This window comes from Callorhinus ursinus, unplaced genomic scaffold (assembly GCF_003265705.2).
Source record: "Callorhinus ursinus isolate GAN/ISIS: 27379988/994484 unplaced genomic scaffold, GSC_fseal_2.0 scaffold51, whole genome shotgun sequence".
NCBI lineage: Eukaryota > Metazoa > Chordata > Mammalia > Carnivora > Otariidae > Callorhinus > Callorhinus ursinus.
This window is the reverse complement of record NW_027397113.1, coordinates 6680182-6699815: the sequence shown is the minus strand read 5'-3', so window position 1 is coordinate 6699815 and position 19634 is coordinate 6680182. Positions and strand designations below refer to the sequence as shown.

The following is a 19634-nucleotide window of genomic DNA, read 5'->3' as shown; positions in this document are numbered from 1 at the left end:
CAGGCACGGTTCAGAGAGAGGCTGAGACCAGCCCAAGGTCACACAGCAGGTGCTGCAGCCAAACTCAAACCCAGCACTTTGAGCTTACCCTGTAGCTGGGAAAAAGAGACAATGAATGCAGAGGCTGGGAATGGCATGTGTTGCAGGACCAGCAAGGTGGGTTCTCCCTGAGGGGCCTGGGTTGGGGGCAGGCTCTCAGGGCGCATCTCATGCCTCCTCCCTCCCCACCCTTCTCCTGGTCTTACCCTCCTGTCAGCCAGCCTGGGAGCTGGTGGAGGGCTGACCCTTGCTCTTGCAGATTAGGCAGGACCCATTCTTTCCACCAGGAGCCCCATCCCTGGCCCTGGCCCCTGGCTCCCAGCCTGGCCTGTGGGAAGAGCAGTTTACCCGAGTCCAAATTCCCTACCACACCCCATCTCACCCCACCTCACCCCACCAGGGCAGGTCTGCTCTCTGAACCACAGCGTTGATTCAGGCCTTAGGGGTGCTCATAGTTAAAAGGGGAGATAGGTATACCATAACTTGCTGTGGGAGTGGAGCCTATAGGCCATAAAGATCTAGGTCCCAGCCCCAGCTCTGCCTCCTCGATGCTGTGAGCCCTAGTGACGGCTTTCCTATCCCTCCTGCCCTGAGGGCTAGCGTGAAGGCCTGCTGTCATGTCCAAATTTTGGGGTACCCCCGGGGGCAATCCGGGCAGGGTGGGGAGGAGCTGGGGATCTTCTTCCTGACACTCCCACTTTCCATCCCCACTGCTTCTGCTCGTTCAGTCCCTTGCCATGGCCACCCACCCTGAGAACAGTTAGTGCAGATGGTCATGCTGGCCTGCAGCCTTGTTTGAGGCTGGGCTGCCCTGCACAGACCCTCGGAGTGGAAGAACTGCGTTCAAATCCTCGCTCTGCCCAGCACGTTGGGAGGCCATGGGCAAGTCGCTTACCTGCTCTGAGCCTCTTTCGGGGGGCTGATTCTACCAAGCTCCGGTGGCTGGGGGCCGAGAGCTCGGTGCTGAGGGCCTACGTCCCCGCCCTTGCTCTCCTGCCTAAACCCTCCTGGGACTGGAGTATGCGGCCGCCACCGTGCCTCATCTTGCAGGCCTCAGACTGTGGCCTCCCCAGCCCCACCCCCCCTGAGGTCCCAGCCCCCTCTCCACCAGAGTGCAGCTAAGGCTGCTTTTAGCACCTCTTTGAAGCAGAGGCCCTGGAGAGGGAGGGTCCCGTGGGCCCAAGACCGCTCCCTTAATCGAGGGTAGAGGCGGAAAGGCTGCCTTCCTTCCACCATTACTGCTTGCCGAGAAACCCTATTACCATTACCAAGCCTGGAAGAAAGTGTCCAAGGAGGAAGGAGCCCTTTAATAGGGGCTACCCTGGCCTCAGAAGACATGGGGTGGGGGGTGGGGGGCGGGGAGAGGCTCAGGCTCAGGAAACAGGCTCCCATCCTGTTTGCCAAGGAGCTGCTGCCCAGCATATCTCAAGTATCCCTGTCCAAGGCCTAGAACCCTGGCTCTGGCCTGCTTACCCCGGCACTGGCTGGCAGGCTCCCTGCCCCAGAGCAGATCTGTGCCCTTTCCTCTTCCTCCCTGATGCCCCCGTCTGCTACCCACTCGTCATATGTCCAGCTGCCTGCAGCTAGGGGTCATCTTGTACCCATTTGTTTCTTTCATGCCCCCGCAATCTCCAGCTTCTGGACAAGGTGACTGAGGCACAGAGGGGCTGGGTTCTGCTGTAGACTTGAACCCATGCCTGGGGGAGCAGAGGCCGCCACTCTCCACCCTGCATGGCTCTGCCCAGTGAGATCTGGTGATCTCTGAATCTCTGAAGGGTATGGCTCTGCTCTTCTTCTGAGAGAGGATGAGGGAATCACACGTCCTGCCCCCCTTTCTCTGTCTCCTCAAGGGCAAGGAGTGGAGGCAGGATGAGCCAGCCTTCAAGTCAGAGGGCTAAAATCCTCCTACAAAGTTGCATGACCTTGGGCAAGTCCCTTCCTCTCTCTGGGCCTCAAGTGTAAATAGTAATCCCACCCCACGGGGTCGCTGCCAAAGGCAAGGAGACTCCTTAGGTGAGAGTTGGTGTCCCACAAGGTGGGGATTTTGAGGATGGCCAGAGCCAGGCAGGGCCTCCCCTTAGGGGTCTGAGAGCCTGAGGCGAAGGGGCCTGCAGGGCCCGCTCCTCCTTGGCTGACCCCTCCTCCCCCAGAACCAGCTCTAGTCTCTTTCTGGGTTTCTAGGTGACTTGGCTGGCCCCTCTGGATGAGTTCTACTTTAAACCTACTGCTGCTACTGCCTCTGTATTGGGGGGGCTCCCACAGGGGCCCCCAGGCAGGAGCCCTCCCCCCCAGCCAAGCCCTGCGGGAGGGGCTGCAGCCCCCACCTATCCCAGTGCCCATGCGCCTTCCCCCCCTCCCATCCCTGGAGCGCCGATTTCAGGGCACCTGCTGTAGGCCAGGCACCGCAGAGCCCCTCCTCAACCCCCCTTGTCCGTGGACACCCGCGAGGCTTCTGAACCCTCTGGGCAAACGAGCAGAGCAGTTGTCTCCGTCACAGCGTTCAGTAGGAAGCCCCACAGGGACAGGGTCCAGGTTCAGTCATGGGGGTCTACAGAACAAGAAGGGGGCTGTTCTAGGGCTCACTCTGGAAGGTCAGAATGCTTAGGTCCTTAAAGGAGGCAGCAGGCTCCCGGCCTCCCCGGTCTAGGGACGGGGGAGGGGCGCCTGCCGGCAGGAGGCCCATTAGCGGTCTAAGTGCTCCCAGGGATGGGGGGGGGGAACCGAGCTGCTGCAGGAGGGGGTGAGGCAAAGGGGGGGGGGGGGGGGGGGGGGGGGGGGGGAGTGGCTTTTCCTGCACTCAGCTCAGTGTTGCTGGAGGGTGGTGGGGGCAAGGCTCCGCTCCCCCGGCCCTAGCCTGGCCCTCGCCCCCGCCCCTCCGAAACCTAAGCCGGCTGACCCCCCTCCCAGTCTTCAGCAGCGCCCTCTACACCCAGTCCCTCTGGCTGCACCCTAACAACCACCCTGGCCCCAAGCTCTGTCCTCCAACCCAGGCAAGTCCGGATGAGCACCCCCAGCGAAGCGCCGGGGTCCAGGTTATACCCCTGCCCCATCCCCCCTCGGGCTGCAGTCGCCGCCCCGGCCGCCAGGGGGAGCCGCCGACACGGGGCGGGCGGGCCCGACGCGGGTGGGAGGGGGCGGGGCCGGTGCGGCCCCGCCCCCGCCCCGCCCCGCCCGGGCCCCGCCGATTCTCTGGTCTGTCCGGGACAGACTGGCGGGCGGGCGCTGACGCCGCGGGGCCGGAGCGGGCCGCGCGGGAGCGCGCGGAGGGAGCAGCGGCGCCGTCGGTCCTCGTCGGGGCTCCGAGGGTCCCCGACTCGTCCCTGGCCGGGCCATGGCGGGCGCCAGGCCCGGCGTCCACGCGCTGCAGCTGGAGCCGCCCACCGTGGTAGAGACCCTGAGGCGCGGGAGTAAGTTCATCAAATGGGACGAGGTAAGCGCGGGGGGCCCTCCGTTCCACCCAGTTCCTGGGACTCCCTCGTTCAAGCTCAGTCAGACGCCGGGGACCCCGACCCGAGCCTGGCCTGGCCACGGCGCCCCCCCACCCCGAAGCCACTCTGGCTGTGCTCCGGAAACTTGAGTCCCCAGTCGTGCCCGTAATGAAGACTTTGTCCCCCACCCCCAACCCCAGTCCATTCAGCTGTGTAAAATTTGGCTTTCCACTCTTTGGCCCGGAGACTTCGAACCCCAGTGAATCCCGTTCCCCCCCCCCACGTCTTTTCCCTCGCCCCCTCCACCCCTCCCTGCCTGCCGGTCTAATTCTGGTTCCCCCAACCCTGGCCTGGTCCTCAGACCATTGCCTGACACTGGATCTGGCTCGAGGACCCTGGCTCCCAATCGGGCTCAGCGCACCCCCATTCTTCCTAGTGCCCTAGCCTGAACATTGTTCTCCATTCATCACTTTTTCACCCTATTCTTGCTGCACCCTTTTGCCCTGCTTCAGGAGCCCATCCCAGCTCTCTGCTCAGGAGGGAGCACCAAGTCACCCCCTAGTGAAGTCTTTGCCCCCCCAAGTTCCTCCAGCCCTGGGGAACTTTGCTCTCCACTTCTTAGCATCAGGGACTTTGAACCCCAATAAATCCTTGCCCCCCCCTTTCTACCTGCCCTGCCCCTGCTGCTTCCCAGATGCCCCGGCCCCCACCTGCGGCTCGCCGAGCGGTCCTGCGCCCCACCCCCGTTTTCAGACCGCCCCCTCCTCTGCCCCCTGGGCCCCTCCTTCCCCAGGGCCTCCACCCGGCCTGCCTGAGCCTCCCCGCAGCTTTTTCCCAGTCAGGCCGGAGGCCTGGAAGACTCTGGGTTCCTTTCCGGCTGGGTGGGGCGGGTAGGCGTGGGAGCTGGGGGGAGGGGCTGGGGGCGTGGCCTGAGGTAGCAGGTGTGCCTTAGAGGGGTGCCTGGGAGCTCCAGGGACCGGGGAGACCCCTCCCCCCCAGTCCTGCGTGCAGGGAAAAGTTTCTCCTTTTCCTTCCAGTGTGATAAACCCAAATAAGGAAGTGGGAACTGGGAGAGGGCCCTGGGGGTGGGGTGGGGGTTGCTGACTGGGACTTAGGGCTAAGGAGGGGGGGCCTGGGCTGTTTTTGAAGGCGAGACACTGGGGGAGGGGCAGGGGAAGACCCTGGGGTCCGTACCCACAGAACTCCCCTCTCCTCACACTACTGGGGGACCTGAGCCACAGGGCAGGGTTGGGAATCCCAGGGAGGGGCTGAGGATGGGTGTCAGCACAGTGAGGTGGGGAGGCCCAGTCACCCCCAAAGTTCCAAGGCCTCCTGGCCTTTATAAAAAAAGAGATGGGCGGGGCTGGTGCAGTCCCCAATTCTCCAGAAAAGGAAACTGAGTCTGGAAAGTGGAGACTAATCCCAGTCCCCACAGTGGAGTTACAGCTAAGGCCAGGAGCTGGGAGCCTAGCAGGGGTCCTGTTTCCTTCCTTCCTGGGCCTCTGGACTCTGGAGCCGTACTGCTTGCGAGCAAATTCTAGGGCCTCCTCTTGACCTTAAGCAAGCCATACAGCCTCCCTGTGCCTCAGGCTCCTCATCTGTTAAATGGGAAGAACAACAGCACATACTTCATAAGATTGTTAGGAGGACTGAGTGAGCTCCTAGAGGGCCACTGGCCCTGATGACCACCCCCCCCCCCGGCCTTTGGCTGCTGGTCCTGAGTCACACAGGGGTGGCCCTGGGAGTGTGCCAGCAACCAGATCCTCCTCAGAAAATAGGGCTGGCATACCCTTCCCTGCCCTCCTGCCAGCTGCAGGGCTGTTTGAGGGAAGACAGAATTAACTGTCCAGTCCCAAGGGCAGGGTGAGTCCCCTTCTGGTGGGATTCAGTCTCTATTCTGTTAGGTGGGGTGAGCCGCAAGGCTGAGGCTCCCATTGGGTGCAGTGCGGGGTGGGGGGGGTCATGGGCTTTGAGGCCGATGTCAGGGCTGACTGGTTGTCATGGGGCCCTGAGGGACACACGAGCTGTAGAAGTCAGACTTCCGAACCCTCTGCTTTCATGCTGTAAATATTCTCAAGGGGGTTTCAGGGTGCTCCAACTCTGGGGAGGCCTCCCCAAGGAGGTGGGTCAGATTTCATGGGTCGAGAAGGAAGGAAAGAAAGGATATCCTAGCAAAGGAACAACAATGCAAAAGCCGGAGGAGGGGAAAGATAGTGGTCCATGTGACTGAGCCTTAGGGTCAGATACAGGCGAAGCCAGGAGGGGCATTGGGACCCCAAGTGTCATGCCAGGGACAATTGTGTGAGCTTCATCCTGAGGACCGTAGGGGAACCACAAACGACCTGTGGGCTAGATGAGGCTTCATCTTCACTCACCAGGAGCACTGGGGGTGGATGGCCTGAGGGAGCCCAGAGCCCAAGCCTGGCCCACAGCCCTCGCTCACTAACCCCCTGCCGTCCCATTCTGTCCCCAGGAGGCCTCCAGTCGGAACCTGGTAACCCTGCGTGTGGACGCCAATGGCTTCTTTCTGTACTGGACCGGACCCAACATGGTGAGGGCGGGCAGTGGTACAGCTTGCTCAGGTCCAGGGCCCCTGGCCCAGACCCTCGAACCCCTCCCACCCGCCCCGAGGGTGAGGCCCAGCTGCTGGCTGACGGCTCCCACGGCTCCCTGGACAGGAAGTGCTAAGGGCGGGGGCTGAGGCTGGGGCTACAGCAGGGGGTGGCCACTCCCTGGCCTGGGTGGAGATCTTGGGGGCCCCTGGTTCTTGCCCCATAGCCTCTCCGACCTACCCTGGCATCTGGTTTCCCCAGGAGGTGGACACACTGGACATCAGTTCCATCCGGGACACACGGACGGGGCGTTATGCCCGCCTGCCCAAGGTGAGTGGTAGGGTCCCGAACTAAGAATGGGAGTGAGGCCTTGGGGGATGGGGACACCCCTCTTTACCCCTGGCTTTCAACTCCTCAGGACCCCAAGATCCGGGAGGTGCTGGGCTTTGGGGGCCCTGACGCCCGGCTGGAGGAGAAGTTAATGACGGTGGTGGCCGGGCCAGACCCGGTGAATACGACATTCTTGAACTTCATGGCCGTGCAGGATGACACAGCCAAGGTGGGCTGGGGCCTAAGGGTCGGCCCTGGGGAGCCACCACCTCACTTGCCGCGTCAGCCATCACTTAGTGTCTGTCGCGCACTAGGCTGTTCTTTGCCCCTATTTCTAATCATCCTCTGACAAAGCAGTATTTAAGCACTTCCTGTGGATCATACCTGATTCTGAGTGTGGTCTGGGGCTGGGCCAACTCCTCTGTTCCCCGTTTACCCCCTCCCAGCCTCACCCCGTCTCCCGACCCCTCAGGTCTGGACCGAGGAGCTGTTCAAGCTGGCCATGAACATCCTGGCTCAGAACGCCTCCCGGAACACCTTCCTGCGAAAAGCGTGAGTCCCGGGCCTACCTGCGGGCTGTCGGGGGCTTGGGTGGCCATGCCCAGCGTGTGACCCTTTGGCCTGCCTCCCCAGATACACAAAGCTGAAGCTGCAGGTGAACCAGGATGGACGGATCCCGGTGAAGAAGTGAGTACCCTTTCCCTCAGTACCTTCTCTCCTGCCCCCACCTGGGTGACCTTCGCCCCCATGACTCTGACCCCTCTCACCTGCTCAGTATCCTCAAGATGTTTTCAGCAGATAAAAAGCGAGTAGAGACTGCACTGGAATCCTGTGGCCTCAATTTCAACCGGGTGAGGAGGCAGGGGCAACATAGGGAGGGTGTCACGGTGGGGGCCTAGTCTTTTGGGGCTAACTGCCCCTGGGTTCTCACGCCACGCTTCTGCCCTCCCCTCCGCCCCCCCAGAGTGAGTCCATCCGGCCTGACGAGTTTTCCTTGGAAATCTTTGAGCGGTTCCTGAATAAGTTGTGTCTGCGGCCGGACATTGACAAGATCCTGCTGGAGATGTGAGCAGGGCTGGGCCCACCTCCTAGCCCCCAGTGCTCTGTGTGTGGCCTCTGCTGGCATTCCCTTCCAGCACAGTGAGGGGAAACAGAGCTTTCGGGGGTCCCGGGGGGCTGGGGCCATGCTGTGAACTGCTCTGTACTGACCCTTTTCTGGGGTTACTTGTATCAGCCTACGCCGGGGTGGGGGGCCGAGCGGCTGGATGTGCTATGGGACTTGCCTGAGCTCATAGAGCCGAGTGACCACTGGAGCTGAGTTTGGGTCCAGGGTCCAAAAGCAGGCCTAGCAAGCCAAACCCTTGGTGGCTTCCAAAGCCCTTGCTAATGCCAATGCCAGCACCTCGTGGTTAGGAAAGTGGATGGGAAAACTGAGGCCCAGAGTGGCAGCCATTTGCCCAAGTCCCAGCCAGCAGGTGCTAGAGCCAGGCACCCACCTGCTGACTCCTGCTCTCAGGGTGAGGGCGTGGAGCAGGGGCTGGTGAGGCTCCAGCCTGACCCAGCTTCCTACCTGGTCTAGAGGCGCCAAGGGCAAGCCATACCTGACGCTGGAGCAGCTCATGGACTTCATCAACCAGAAGCAACGGGACCCGAGGCTCAACGAAGTGCTGTACCCACCCTTGCGCCCCTCCCAGGCCCGGCTGCTCATTGAGAAGTATGAGCCCAACCAGCAGTTCCTGGAGCGAGGTGAGCCAGTGGGGATCCCGTCAGAGTCGGGGTGGGGGGTGGCAGCAGGAGGAGCCCCAGCTGAGCTCGCTGACCCCACCCATCCCCCAGACCAGATGTCCATGGAGGGCTTCAGCCGCTACCTGGGAGGTGAGGAGAATGGCATCCTGCCCCTGGAGGCCCTGGATCTGAGCGCAGACATGACCCAGCCGCTAAGCGCCTACTTCATCAACTCCTCACACAACACCTATCTCACAGGTGAGCGAGCCCCCCTTGGGCAGCTGGGGTGCTGGCCTCCGTGCCCTCTGCCCTTTGCCCCTTCCATAGCCTCCCTCCTTTTGGGGTGGCCAGTGCTAGGGATGCACGCGAGGAACAGGCAGCCTACCCTGGGGAGGAGCGGGGCTTCTCTGCACGGGCGCCTTTCCTGGGTGGTCTGGAAGGAGCCCTGAAGGCCGGGAGCAGGACACTCCTTGGTGCTCTTCAGCGGGAAGGAGGCCGGAGCAGGGCGGGTGTTGGGGCAGGTAGAGGTGAGAGGGGATGAGAAAAGGAGGCAGGGCTAGACCAGCGCGTGGAAGAAATTTGGATTTATCCTAAGTGGGCAGGAAAGGCTTTCTGGAGGGTGTTAATCAGGGGAGGTAATGAGACCTGATATGTTTTGGGAAGAATGACAAGCCAGGTGCTCTGCAGAGATTGGATGGGAGGCAGGGAAGGGCCTGCCGTCTCCAGGCAGGAGGTGATGGAGGCCGGTGCGGGGCAGCGGCAGGCGGTGGAAGGAGGAGAGGGAGTTGAGGGGCCCTGGGGGTGTTGGGGACAACTCCCCCGTTCAGGCCAGTAGCTGGGGGGGCGGGGGGCAGCGGGTGTTTATCCATGAGAGGGTGAGCCCTGGAGGAGGAACCAGTCATCAGCCAGCGCCGCTGGATGCTGACTCTGCCCAGCTTGGACGCGTGCCAAGGGCTGGGTGGCGGGCCCAGGGCCCGGCCCTGGGGGATTGCAGGAGAGATGGTGCTGGTTCCACAGTGAATTAAGGAGCGATCAAGGGCTGGCCAGACAGCGTGCCAGGGCCGGGCTGGGCTGCCACAGTGGCCTCTGCGTCTCCAGCGTGGCTGGTTTCAGCACAGGCCTGGGGAGGAGGGCGAGGAGCCAGGCTGGCCGGGCGGCTCTGGTGATGTCTGAGGTCTGAGGGTCACTGTACCCAGCGGGGCAGCTGGCCGGAACCTCGTCGGTGGAGATGTACCGGCAGGCGCTGCTGTGGGGCTGCCGCTGCGTGGAGCTGGACGTGTGGAAAGGGCGGCCGCCCGAGGAGGAGCCCTTCATCACCCACGGTTTCACCATGACCACGGAGGTGCCGCTGCGGGATGTGCTCGAGGCCATCGCGGAGACCGCCTTCAAGACCTCGCCCTACCCCGTCATCCTCTCCTTCGAGAACCACGTGGACTCGTGAGTGGGCCCCTGACCCGGGGGACCCCACCCCATCGGCCCAGAGGCAGCCGTCCCATCATGGCACTGTCCGACTGTTCCTGGGACCTCTGACCCTGCAGGCCTTTGATCTACCCTGGGGACATCAGCCTTACAGCCCCCCTCCCCACCTCTGACCTTTGACCTTGGCCCCACAGGGCAAAGCAGCAGGCCAAGATGGCCGAGTACTGCCGGTCCATCTTTGGGGACGCGCTGCTCATCGACCCGCTGGACAAGTACCCGGTAGGAGGGCTTGGAGCTGTGGCAGGGTGGGGTGGGGGGGTGTGAGGGCACCCCGGCAGGCCCTGACCTGCCTGTGCCCACCAGCTGGCCGCAGGCGTCCCCCTGCCCAGCCCCCAGGACCTGATGGGCCGTATCCTGGTAAAGAACAAGAAGCGACACCAGCCCAGCACTGGTGTCCCCAACAGCTCTGTGCGCAAGCGGCCGCTGGAGCAGAGCAACTCGGCCCTGAGCGAGGGCTCTGCTGCCACTGAGCCCTCCTCACCTCAGCTCGGTACGGCCCTGGCCCAGCCTTCGACCCTGATCCTGACCCTGAGCTCTCACCTCACTGAGCCCCACCACCCTGGCGACCCTCCTTCTGTTCCCAACCTGCCCTCCCTCCTCACCAAGCCTCTCAGCTGAGGAGGGGACCTCTGACCCCCGGCCCCAGGCACTGACCTCGTTGAACTACACCCCGACTGGATTGGGTTCCATCCAATTCCTGATACCCCAACCTCAGCTTCCCACCTCACAGCCGGATTATGACTGAATTCTGACCTCTGGCCTCAGTGAGCTACATCCTCATGCTTTGGCTGTGACCCTCAGACCTCTGACCCTTGTCCTGTGACCCCCACTGAGCCTCTCTACCCAACTGGTTATAATTTTAGCTAACCCTTGACCTCTCACCTTATTGAAGTCCCCGACCCCTGACCGCTCACCCCACTAAGCCTCCTCATTGGGTGTGGCTCTGATGGACCCCTGACTTGGAACCCCTCTGTGTCATCCTTTACCCCCACTGCCAAGGCAGTTGGACCCCAGATCCTGGCTTCTCACCCTTCTGAGCCAGCCTACCTATCTCTCTGATGGGTATAACTTTGGACCTTGACCCGAGACCCCTGTGCACTACTACTGGGTTTAATACCATCCAACTCGTGACCTCTGCCCCCTTCCCGAGCCACCCTGCCCTGAGATGACCCCTCGACTTCCCCACTGAGTCACCTCTACAACCCCTCCTGGCTCCCGAGTGTCTGTGTTTGTCCTGACCCCCTGTGGCCCCATCCTCTGCAGGGTCCCCCAGCTCTGACAGCTGCCTGGGCCTGAGCAATGGGGAAGAGGTGGGCCTGGAGAAGCCCAACCTGGAGCCTCGGAAGTCTCTGGGCGAGGATGGGCTACAGCGGGGCCCTTATGCTCTTGGACCTGCTGACCGTGAGGATGAGGAGGAAGATGAAGAAGAGGAAGAACAGACAGATCCTAAAAAGCCGACCACAGATGAGGTCAGCCCTGTAGGCAGGAAGAGGCAGAGGGAAAATGGCTTAATTACCCAGGCATCTGCTGAGCACCTACTGTGTGCTGGGTCTGGCCACGATCAGATGCTAGCCTGTTGTTCTGGAGTCCACAGGGGGCGTGTGTATAGAGCGGGGAGAAGGGATCTGAGGTAAACAGTTATGGAAGCAAATGAAATTATGCCCGTGACTGGGCTGGGGTGGGGCGAGTTAGGGTGTAGAATTGGGGGGAAGTAGGGGAGACTGACTGGGCAGGGAGGTTGGGCAACTGGACTTGAGCCAGAGGGACACCATGTGGAAAGACCCTGTGGCAGGACTGGAGAGTACAGGAAGGGGCAGTGTAAGACAAGGGAGTGTTGGGTTCTGAGGAGTGGAGGTGACGGAAAAGGTGGATCCATGAGGTCAGGTTTGGGAGGGGCCTGGAGTGAGGAAGGGTGTGGGCAGGGGTGGCCAAGTTCAGCACTGCAGGTGTTGAGGTCAGGGCTCTTGGTGGGCCACTGAGAGGAGATGGCAGCATGGTGGGTTAGAAATAATGGCTCATCTGCTTGGGAATCATTGAGTCCCTGGGATTGGGTGAGGAGTTCCAGCTTCCAAGGATCAGGGAGGCAGGAGGCAAAGGAGGAAGGTGGGGTCCAGGGCAAGGCCCCAGAGGGGATGGAACCAGGACTGACAGGCCAGAGGGGCTGGGGCCCTTGCTGAGAGCCACTGGGCAGTGTGATTGCAGAGGTGGGCAGAGGGTCAGCACCCCATTCCTGACAGGGGGCAGGTGAGGGAACTTCCAACTGATGGCTGGGGGGCATGGCACTGCTGACCCTTCGTCTGGGGGCCACAGGGCACTGCCAGCAGTGAGGTCAATGCCACCGAGGAAATGTCAACACTCGTCAACTACATTGAGCCCGTCAAGTTCAAGTCATTTGAGGCTGCTCGAAGTGAGTGGGGTAGGAGATGGTGGGAACAGGAGCCAGCCCAGCCTTTCCAGGCCTGACCCCCCCCCCCCTCCCCCCCCCCCCCCCCAGAAAGGAACAAATGCTTCGAGATGTCATCCTTCGTGGAAACCAAGGCCATGGAGCAACTGACCAAGAGCCCCATGGAGTTTGTGGAGTATCCTTCCACACTGCCAGGGCTGGCCGACCAGGATGGGGGTGCTCAGAGGCCGGCCCAGACGTTCTGACCCCACTTCCGCCACCCACACAGGGTCCTGACCCTCGAGCACCCTGGTCTGGGCTTGGGGCTAGCCTCGGAAACTGCTCAGGGACGGGGCCGAGAGGCAGGGGGCTAGAGGGGCAGCTAGAGCAAAGGCTGGGAAGTGGGTTCACAGGAGCGGAGCATGGGCCTGGCATGCCGGCCAGGAGGCGGGGGCCAGTACACGGCGTGGCCCCTGACCGCCAACCTCAGATACAATAAACAGCAGCTCAGCCGCATCTACCCCAAGGGCACCCGCGTGGACTCGTCCAACTACATGCCCCAGCTCTTCTGGAACGTCGGCTGCCAGCTTGTTGCCCTCAACTTCCAGACCCTGGGTGAGCACTAGCCTGCCTCGACTCCCTGGCCTCCAACCTCACTGACTTCTGCTCGGTGACCCTGCCCGTGTTGTCTGAAGGGACCTCTGACTAATCCCAAAGTAGCCCATTCCACCATCAGGCCCCTCAGGTGTTGACATGTTCCTCCTGGCAGTCTCAGATGTGGGATGGGGTGGGGGTGGGGGGACGCTGCTCCTCCAGACCAGCTCTCGGGATGAGAGCAGCTGAGGTGGAACTGGGACAGGAAAACCAAGGCCTGGGCAAACCCCACCTCCTGACCTTGGCTGACCCTAGACCTTTCCCCATGTCTGATCTTTCCTGAGTCTGGACCCTTGATCCCATTTGATCTGACCCTAATGCCCCCTGATCCTCCCTCTACATTGAACTGTCCTTCCTGCCTCCTCACCCTATTGGCCTTGCTGGTCCTCGGCCTCCCCCTGTCACCCCCCCCAGATGTGGCGATGCAACTCAACGCAGGCGTGTTCGAGTACAACGGGCGCAGTGGCTACCTGCTCAAGCCCGAGTTCATGCGGCGGCCAGACAAGTCCTTCGATCCCTTCACTGAGGTCATCGTGGACGGCATCGTGGCCAATGCCTTGCGGGTCAAGGTGGAGCCAGGGAGCAGGGACGGCTCTGGCGGGGTGTCCTGGGGGTGGGACTCTGGGCAATTGCCTCACTGTCCTGCCACCCCCCCCCAGGTGATCTCGGGGCAGTTCCTTTCCGACAGGAAGGTGGGCATCTACGTGGAGGTGGACATGTTCGGCCTCCCCGTGGACACGCGGCGCAAGTACCGCACTCGGACCTCCCAAGGGAACTCCTTCAATCCCGTGTGGGACGAGGAGCCCTTTGACTTCCCCAAGGTGAGCCTGGCGCCCGTGCCTGCCCTGCAGCAAGCAGGCACGCGGGTAGTGGTCAGGGGTCGGAGGCAGGGTGCCGAGGGACCTCAAGCCTGGGCCTGTCACCTCCAGGCCCCTTGTAGGCCCTGCCTGTGCCAGGGTCGGGCTCGGGCTCCTTGCCCTCTGGAGGCTTCGAGAAGAGAACAGCAAGGTGAGACAGCAGGAGGGCCCACAGCCCCTGTGAGGAGTGGGTGCAGCCCACCCCATCTCCCAGGCAGGAAGGACCCGTCTGTGCTCACAGGCGCAAGCTCACACCGGCTCGTCCTGGCCTCCCGAATGGACTGGACCTCTGCGCCCCAGACCCAGGGCTCCCAGTCCAGTTCCTAAGCTGGCAAGGCCTGAACCTGTCCTGTCAAGAGTGGTGCCTGGAGGGCTCTGCCCGTTCTCCTCACCACCGGCTGAGCGGCAGTGCTGACGGACGGTCGGTCATTGGCTCAGCTGGTTGGAGGGTCTGCTCGGAGCGCTGGCCTCAGTGGCGGTGGTCCGCTGTGACTCAGTGGACACAGCGGCCATGGGTGGGTCAGCTGCGAGGCTCAGCACCGGTCTGGGCCCTCAGGTGGTGCTGCCCACACTGGCTTCGCTGCGCATCGCGGCCTTTGAGGAGGGCGGCAAGTTTGTGGGGCATCGGATTCTGCCCGTCTCGGCCATCCGCTCAGGTGAGGCCATCTGGGCTCTGGGAAGCACAGGGGCAGTGGGGGGCGGGGGGGCTAGTGGGGCCCAGCCACCTTGCCGTCCCATCCTCACAGGGTACCACTACATCTGTCTGCGGAACGAGGCCAACCAGCCGCTTTGCCTGCCAGCCCTGCTCATCTACACCGAAGCCTCCGACTACATCCCTGATGACCACCAGGGTGAGCTGGGGGGGGGGGGGGGGGGGGGGGGGGGGCGCAGGCCAGGCCGGGTAGGGGACAGGGGCGCCAACCGGGTCGGCCGTTAGGGGGCTAAACAGACCTGAGGGTGGGTTCTGTGGTCCTTCCACGGAACCAGAACAGTGGGGATGGCGTGGCCTTGGGGCTTGTGTCTCTGAAACCCTTGTCCTCTGCCCCCACCCAGACTACGCCGAGGCCCTGATCAACCCCATCAAGCACGTTAGCCTGATGGACCAGAGGGCCAAGCAGTTGGCCGCCCTCATTGGGGAGAGCGAGGTGAGCCAGGGCAGGTCAGGGGCGGGTCAGGGGAGCAGGCTCAGGCTGACCTGGACCCTGGGGGCTGCTGGGGGGGTGGGGGGGGTGCGGTGAGGGCTGATCTCCGGGCCAGGTCCTGGTGAAGCACCCTGCAGCCTTCTCCACTCTCCTCTGCCTGCACTGTCCCATCCCAGTCCCAGCTGGTGCTCCGGCCCCTCTCCGTGAGTTGGGCTGTTCACTGCCTTACTGCAGATGCCAACCTGATGCATTTACCCACACTCTCTGCTTGGAGGGCTGGTTCCCCTTTCTGGCTTCTCTCATCCAGACCAGATAATAAAGCCAAGTGAGTGCCGCGTGCCAGATCTCTGCCTGGCCGGGTGGGAGCTCTTTTTACCCACTCAACTCATATAATCCCCCCCATACCACCTGAGTTTGGTCCTGCCACCCCAGTGTAGACATGGGAACACTGAGGCTCTCCAGCTGGACCTCCAACCCTCAGCTCTGCTCCGACACTGGCATGATGTGGGGCTCTGGTCTCTCTGACTCAGTGGGCTCAGCAGCCCAGGGTTACTGTCCACATGTTAAGGATGTGGGAACTACCCCTTTTGCCTGTGAGAGGCTTTCAGGACAGACCTGGGCTGGCATTCCTCCAATGGCCACAGGGTCAAAGTTGAAGTGCAGGGTTCAGCCGCTTCACCGAAGCAGTTGGAAGCCACAGAAGCTTTTAAAACCTGGTGTCCTGGGAGCCAGAAGCCGGGCAGTGGCTTCTGTGGGGAGGGGTCGGGAGCAGAGCCTTCCCCGTGCGTCCAGACCCGGTCCCACGGGGCCTGTGGCAGGCGGAGAGAGCGGCTGCTTGGAGCTGTTAGCGGGAGAGGCTAGTGCCCACTCTGCGGTCACTTCCTTCGTTGATTTAATCAGGAGCCAAGCAGCGAGGAAGATGAGCAGCTATGGGCAAGGGTGGAGGGGGCCTCGGAGAGGGGAGGACATTTGGGGTGGGGCCAAGGCTTTCCTGAACAATCTGCAAATTTCCCGAGCACACGCAATGGGGCCTGGCATCCGAGAGACACGATCTCACGTTACCTTTCCACACCCCGCGTGGAAAAGGGGTTTCGAAATTTGAGACCTCCTATTTCTCTCAGAGTTGTTCCAACAGCCCCATGTGATAGACGAGGAACCCAGGCCAGAGGGGCTGAGGGGAAGCCAGCTGGGGGCACTGGGGAGCCCCGGGAGGTTAGGATAGCATTTCTGGAAAGAGCCTTCTGCTTTCTCCCCGTCAGGCTCAGGCCGGCCCAGAGACCTGCCAGGAGACTCAGCCTCAGCAGCTGGGGTCCCAGCTGACCCCAAACCCCACACCCAGCCCACTGGACACGTCCCCGCGCCGGCCCCCAGGCCCTGCCACGTCCCCTACCAGCCCCTCCCTCAGCAGCCCAGGTAAGGGGCGGCCAGGGTGGGTTGGGGGATGGGGAGCGGGTTGGGGGATGGGGGGGCGTGGGGGTAGCTCTGCTGTGCCCCTCCCCGCCCCTCACAGCCCTGCCTCCTCTCTCCAGGGCAGCGGGACGACCTCATCGCCAGTCTCCTCTCAGGTGCGGGGCGGGGCTGCCCTGGAGGGGAGTGGGGTGCTCCTGTGGGCTGGCCTGCGCCCGCCCCCACCCAGCCCACCTTTGCTCTGTTGTTCAGAGGTGGCCCCGGTCCCGCTGGACGAGCTCCGAGGCCACAAGGCGCTGGTGAAGCTCCGGAGCCGGCAGGAGCGAGAGCTGCGGGAGCTGCACAAGAAGCACCAGCGGAAGGCCATGGCCCTCACACGCCGGCTGCTCGACGGCCTGGCCCAGGCCCGGGCGGAGAGCAGGTGCCACCAGCGGCCGGGCGTCCTGTGAGTGTCCCGCCTGCCTGCGCGCCCGTGGGCGGTGTGTCCTGGGGTGACTACGAGGGTGTGTGCGCCTGTGGGGGTTTTCACTGGGGGCCTGGGGGGGGGGGGGGGCATGGCAGGATGGCCAGGGGCTGCCCCTTGACCGCCGGGGAGTCAAGGTTTGGTGCAGGAAGATCGAGGAACCTTCCACATGGGCCCCACCCTCTGCCAGGGAGCCGCGCCTCGGTGGAAGTCCCCCACGAGCAGCCTGTATTCCCAGGGACTGTTGCCGCGACAGGCTCCCAGCATCGTTCGCACAGAGCTAATGGGCCTGGTTGTTGGCATCACAGACTCTAACCCCCATCCCCTCGGCCCCGGGCTGGTGTCTGCCGTTGCCTATTGGGATCTGCTCTGTCCTCCACTGCCCTCCCAGCCCAAGTCCAGGTGACAACTTGAGGATCACCCAGAGGGGTTCTTCCTACAGAGGCGGGGAGAACGAGAAGGAGGAAGAGGAGGAGGTGAAGCGGTATCAAGAGTTCCAGAAGAGACAGGTGCAGAGTCTGCTGGAGCTGAGGGAGGCCCAGGCGGATACAGAGGCTGAGCGGAGGCTGGAGCACCTGAGACAGGTGAGGTGGGCGTGCGGCAGCAAGGGACAGCCTGCCTCCCGGACAGAGCTGGCCTCAGCCTGGGTCACCTGTTGGCCACCTGTGTCCGCAGGCTCAGCAGCGGCTCAGGGACATTGTCCTGGATGCTCACACAACTCAGTTCAAGAGGCTGAAGGAGATGAACGAGAGGTGAAGGCAAAAGATCTTGTGGGGGGTGGGGCAGGGGACTCCCTGGTGCTCGGAGGAGAGGAGAGCCCCCGGACCTGCCATTGACCCTTTCTCCGCCCCGACTTGGCTCTTCCAGGGAGAAGAAGGAACTGCAGAAGATTCTGGACAGGAAGCGCCACAACAGTATTTCAGAGGCCAAGACAAGGGAGAAACATAAGAAGGAGGCGTAAGGGCCCCGGGGCCGGGGGCCGCTGGGGGCAGGGGGCCGCTGGGGGCCGGGGGCCGCTGGGGGCAGGGGGCCGCTGGGGGCTGGGGGCCGCTGGGGGCAGGGGGCCGCTGGGGGCCGGGGGCTGCTGGGGGCAGGGGGCTGCTGGGGGCCGGGCACCGAGCCCCCCCCCGCTTCCTCTCTCCCTGCAGAGAACTGACAGAGATTAACCGTCGGCACATCACTGAGTCGGTCAACTCCATCCGTCGGGTGAGTGAGGCTCAGGTGCCACCCTGCCCCCCCCCCACCCCCCAGTCCTGGGAGCCTACCCCTGCCTGACCTCCGTGCGCAGCCAGAGCCCGAGGGCCCTCCCCGGCCCTCCCTTAGAGACCCTCGGCCCGACCCCAGCCCCCCCCCCCCCCGCCCCCCTGCAGCTGGAGGAGGCCCAGAAGCAGCGGCATGAGCGCCTCGTGGCCGGGCAGCAGCAGGCCCTCCAGCAGCTGGTAGAAGAGGAGCCCAAGGTGAGGCCTGGGGGGAGGCAGGCAGCGGGCGGGCAGAGCGCCAGGTGGCCGGGCTTCGCCTGTGTCATTCCCTCCTCCTCCCTCAGCTGCTGGCCCAGCTCGCCCAGGAGTGTCAGGAGCAGCGGGCGAGGCTGCCCCAGGAGATCCGCCGGAGCCTGCTGGGCGAGACGCCGGAGGGGCTGGGGGACGGGCATCTGGTGGCCTGTGCCAGCAACGGGCACGCACCTGGGAGCGGTGGGCACCTGTCTGGCGCTGACTCGGAGAGCCAAGAGGAGAACACCAAGCTCTGAACTGGCTGAGCAAGAGGTGGCCGCCGCATGGGTGCTGGGAGGGCAGGAAGCTAAGACACTAATGCTTTTTTTTTTTTTTTTAACTTTTTATCTTTAGAAATTTTATTTTTTTAAACTGGGGCAAGCACCCCACACTAACTCCCTTCTTTCACCCTCCTGGGGCCCCATTTGTCTCCAGCCCCTCCTTCCTGCCTTCAGTCCTAAGGAAGGTGCTGGGTCACTGTGGGCCGTAAGGGTTTCGCCCTCCCATGATACCCGCGGCCCAGAGTGGGAGCTGTCTCCCTCACTTCCCCGGGGAACACTGGCAGAGACTTTGAGCTCTGGGAAGTAGGGGGTCACATGCTTTCTCTATTCTTTGGGAATTTTTTTTTACATGAATAAAAGTGGATTTCAGGGACCCTGTGTGCAGTGTGGTTTGGGGTGGGGGGCAGTTCTGCAGAGGACCCTGGGCCTGGCTCTGCCGCTCTCCTGCGGCTTTGGTTTCCTCATCTATAAAGCGGGCTGGTGGGCATTGTGGGGTTGAGGTCAGGCCCTCGGCGGAGGGCTGCTGGGTTTCAACCTTGAGACCTCCTTGCCTGGGTCTTTGCAGATCTTCCCAATGACCTGACATCCAGTGGCCTCCCCCAGGCTTTCCCGCCTTTATGCCCTCTGTCACTGACCCATCGCTTCTGCCCCCCCCACTCCCATTTCTTTTCTCCCTCGTGGGCTCTTCTTGTCCTCCCTTCACAGAGGCTCAGGCCTGTGCGTCAGGAAGCCTTCCCTGCCCCCCCTTCCTGTCGCCTGATAATGACCCAAGCGCCCAGCATCTTCCGCCAAGGCTGCTCTGGGCCCCTCGCAGGCAGTTGACTCTAATCGGGGATGGACCTGGTCCACTCAGAACCTGTCCACCATCAGGGGCCCCGGGCTCTCAGTGATACAAATTGCGGGGGGGGGCCTGGTAGTGACCCCTGGGAGAAGGGAAGCTGACCGTCACAGACGCTCACAGGGACCAGGAGACCCAGCATCCCCCTCATCCCTGTGAGGGAGACGTTATGCCTGTTTTACAGATGAGGAAACTGAGGCCCAGAGCAGAAGTCACATGTGCCAGGCCACAGCTAAGTCAAGATGTCCTGACCTGGAGGCAGGGCGGGCCTGGACCCTCTATGACAGACTGTCTTCGGCCTCGGGACAGCGTGGAGTGGCAGAGACCCCGCAGCGAGGGTGCGGCTAGGTTCTGCCACAGGGTCAGGCTGGCACTTCTTCAAGGCCTCTCCCAGCTTCCTGGCGCTTCCCCGGCTGACTGCCTCCCTCCTCCAGAGGAAGGCAGCCTCTTATCTGGGCTTATCTCCTGCCAATTGAGTGTTTTCATTCTTTGTTTTTGCTGCAGCCTCAGGCAAACAGATAGGGTGGGGAGGCGACAGAGCAAGGGCTTCCAGAGCTGGCCCTTCC

The 19634-nt window shown here is 62.8% G+C and overlaps 1 protein-coding gene across 1 annotated transcript; it reads left to right on the top strand.

The window, feature by feature from the left end:
- The first annotated feature begins 3238 nt into the window (after nucleotides 1-3238).
- PLCB3 (phospholipase C beta 3) lies at nucleotides 3239-18603 on the top strand. Its single transcript, XM_025878362.2, has 31 exons — nucleotides 3239-3469; nucleotides 5941-6018; nucleotides 6281-6349; nucleotides 6438-6578; nucleotides 6822-6901; nucleotides 6983-7036; nucleotides 7125-7200; nucleotides 7314-7414; nucleotides 7929-8095; nucleotides 8186-8332; nucleotides 9271-9511; nucleotides 9688-9772; nucleotides 9857-10043; nucleotides 10817-11022; nucleotides 11864-11960; nucleotides 12048-12132; nucleotides 12427-12551; nucleotides 13005-13159; nucleotides 13250-13411; nucleotides 14004-14103; nucleotides 14194-14298; nucleotides 14501-14592; nucleotides 15849-16002; nucleotides 16119-16154; nucleotides 16249-16441; nucleotides 16902-17043; nucleotides 17135-17211; nucleotides 17327-17416; nucleotides 17608-17665; nucleotides 17830-17916; nucleotides 18003-18603. Exons 1-31 carry the CDS (start codon nucleotides 3371-3373, stop codon nucleotides 18204-18206), a joined length of 3693 nt encoding a protein of 1230 aa, XP_025734147.1. The 5' UTR covers nucleotides 3239-3370; the 3' UTR covers nucleotides 18207-18603.
- The last annotated feature ends 1031 nt before the right edge of the window (nucleotides 18604-19634 follow it).

Coding starts and splice junctions, on each gene's coding strand:
- PLCB3 (XM_025878362.2), top strand. CDS start 3,371: ATGGCGGGCGCCAGGCCCGGCGTCCACGCGCTGCAGCTGGAGCCGCCC. Junction 8,096..8,185: donor CCAGCAGTTCCTGGAGCGAG/GTGAGCCAGTGG, acceptor CCCATCCCCCAG/ACCAGATGTCCATGGAGGGC. Junction 14,593..15,848: donor CCCTCATTGGGGAGAGCGAG/GTGAGCCAGGGC, acceptor TCTCCCCGTCAG/GCTCAGGCCGGCCCAGAGAC.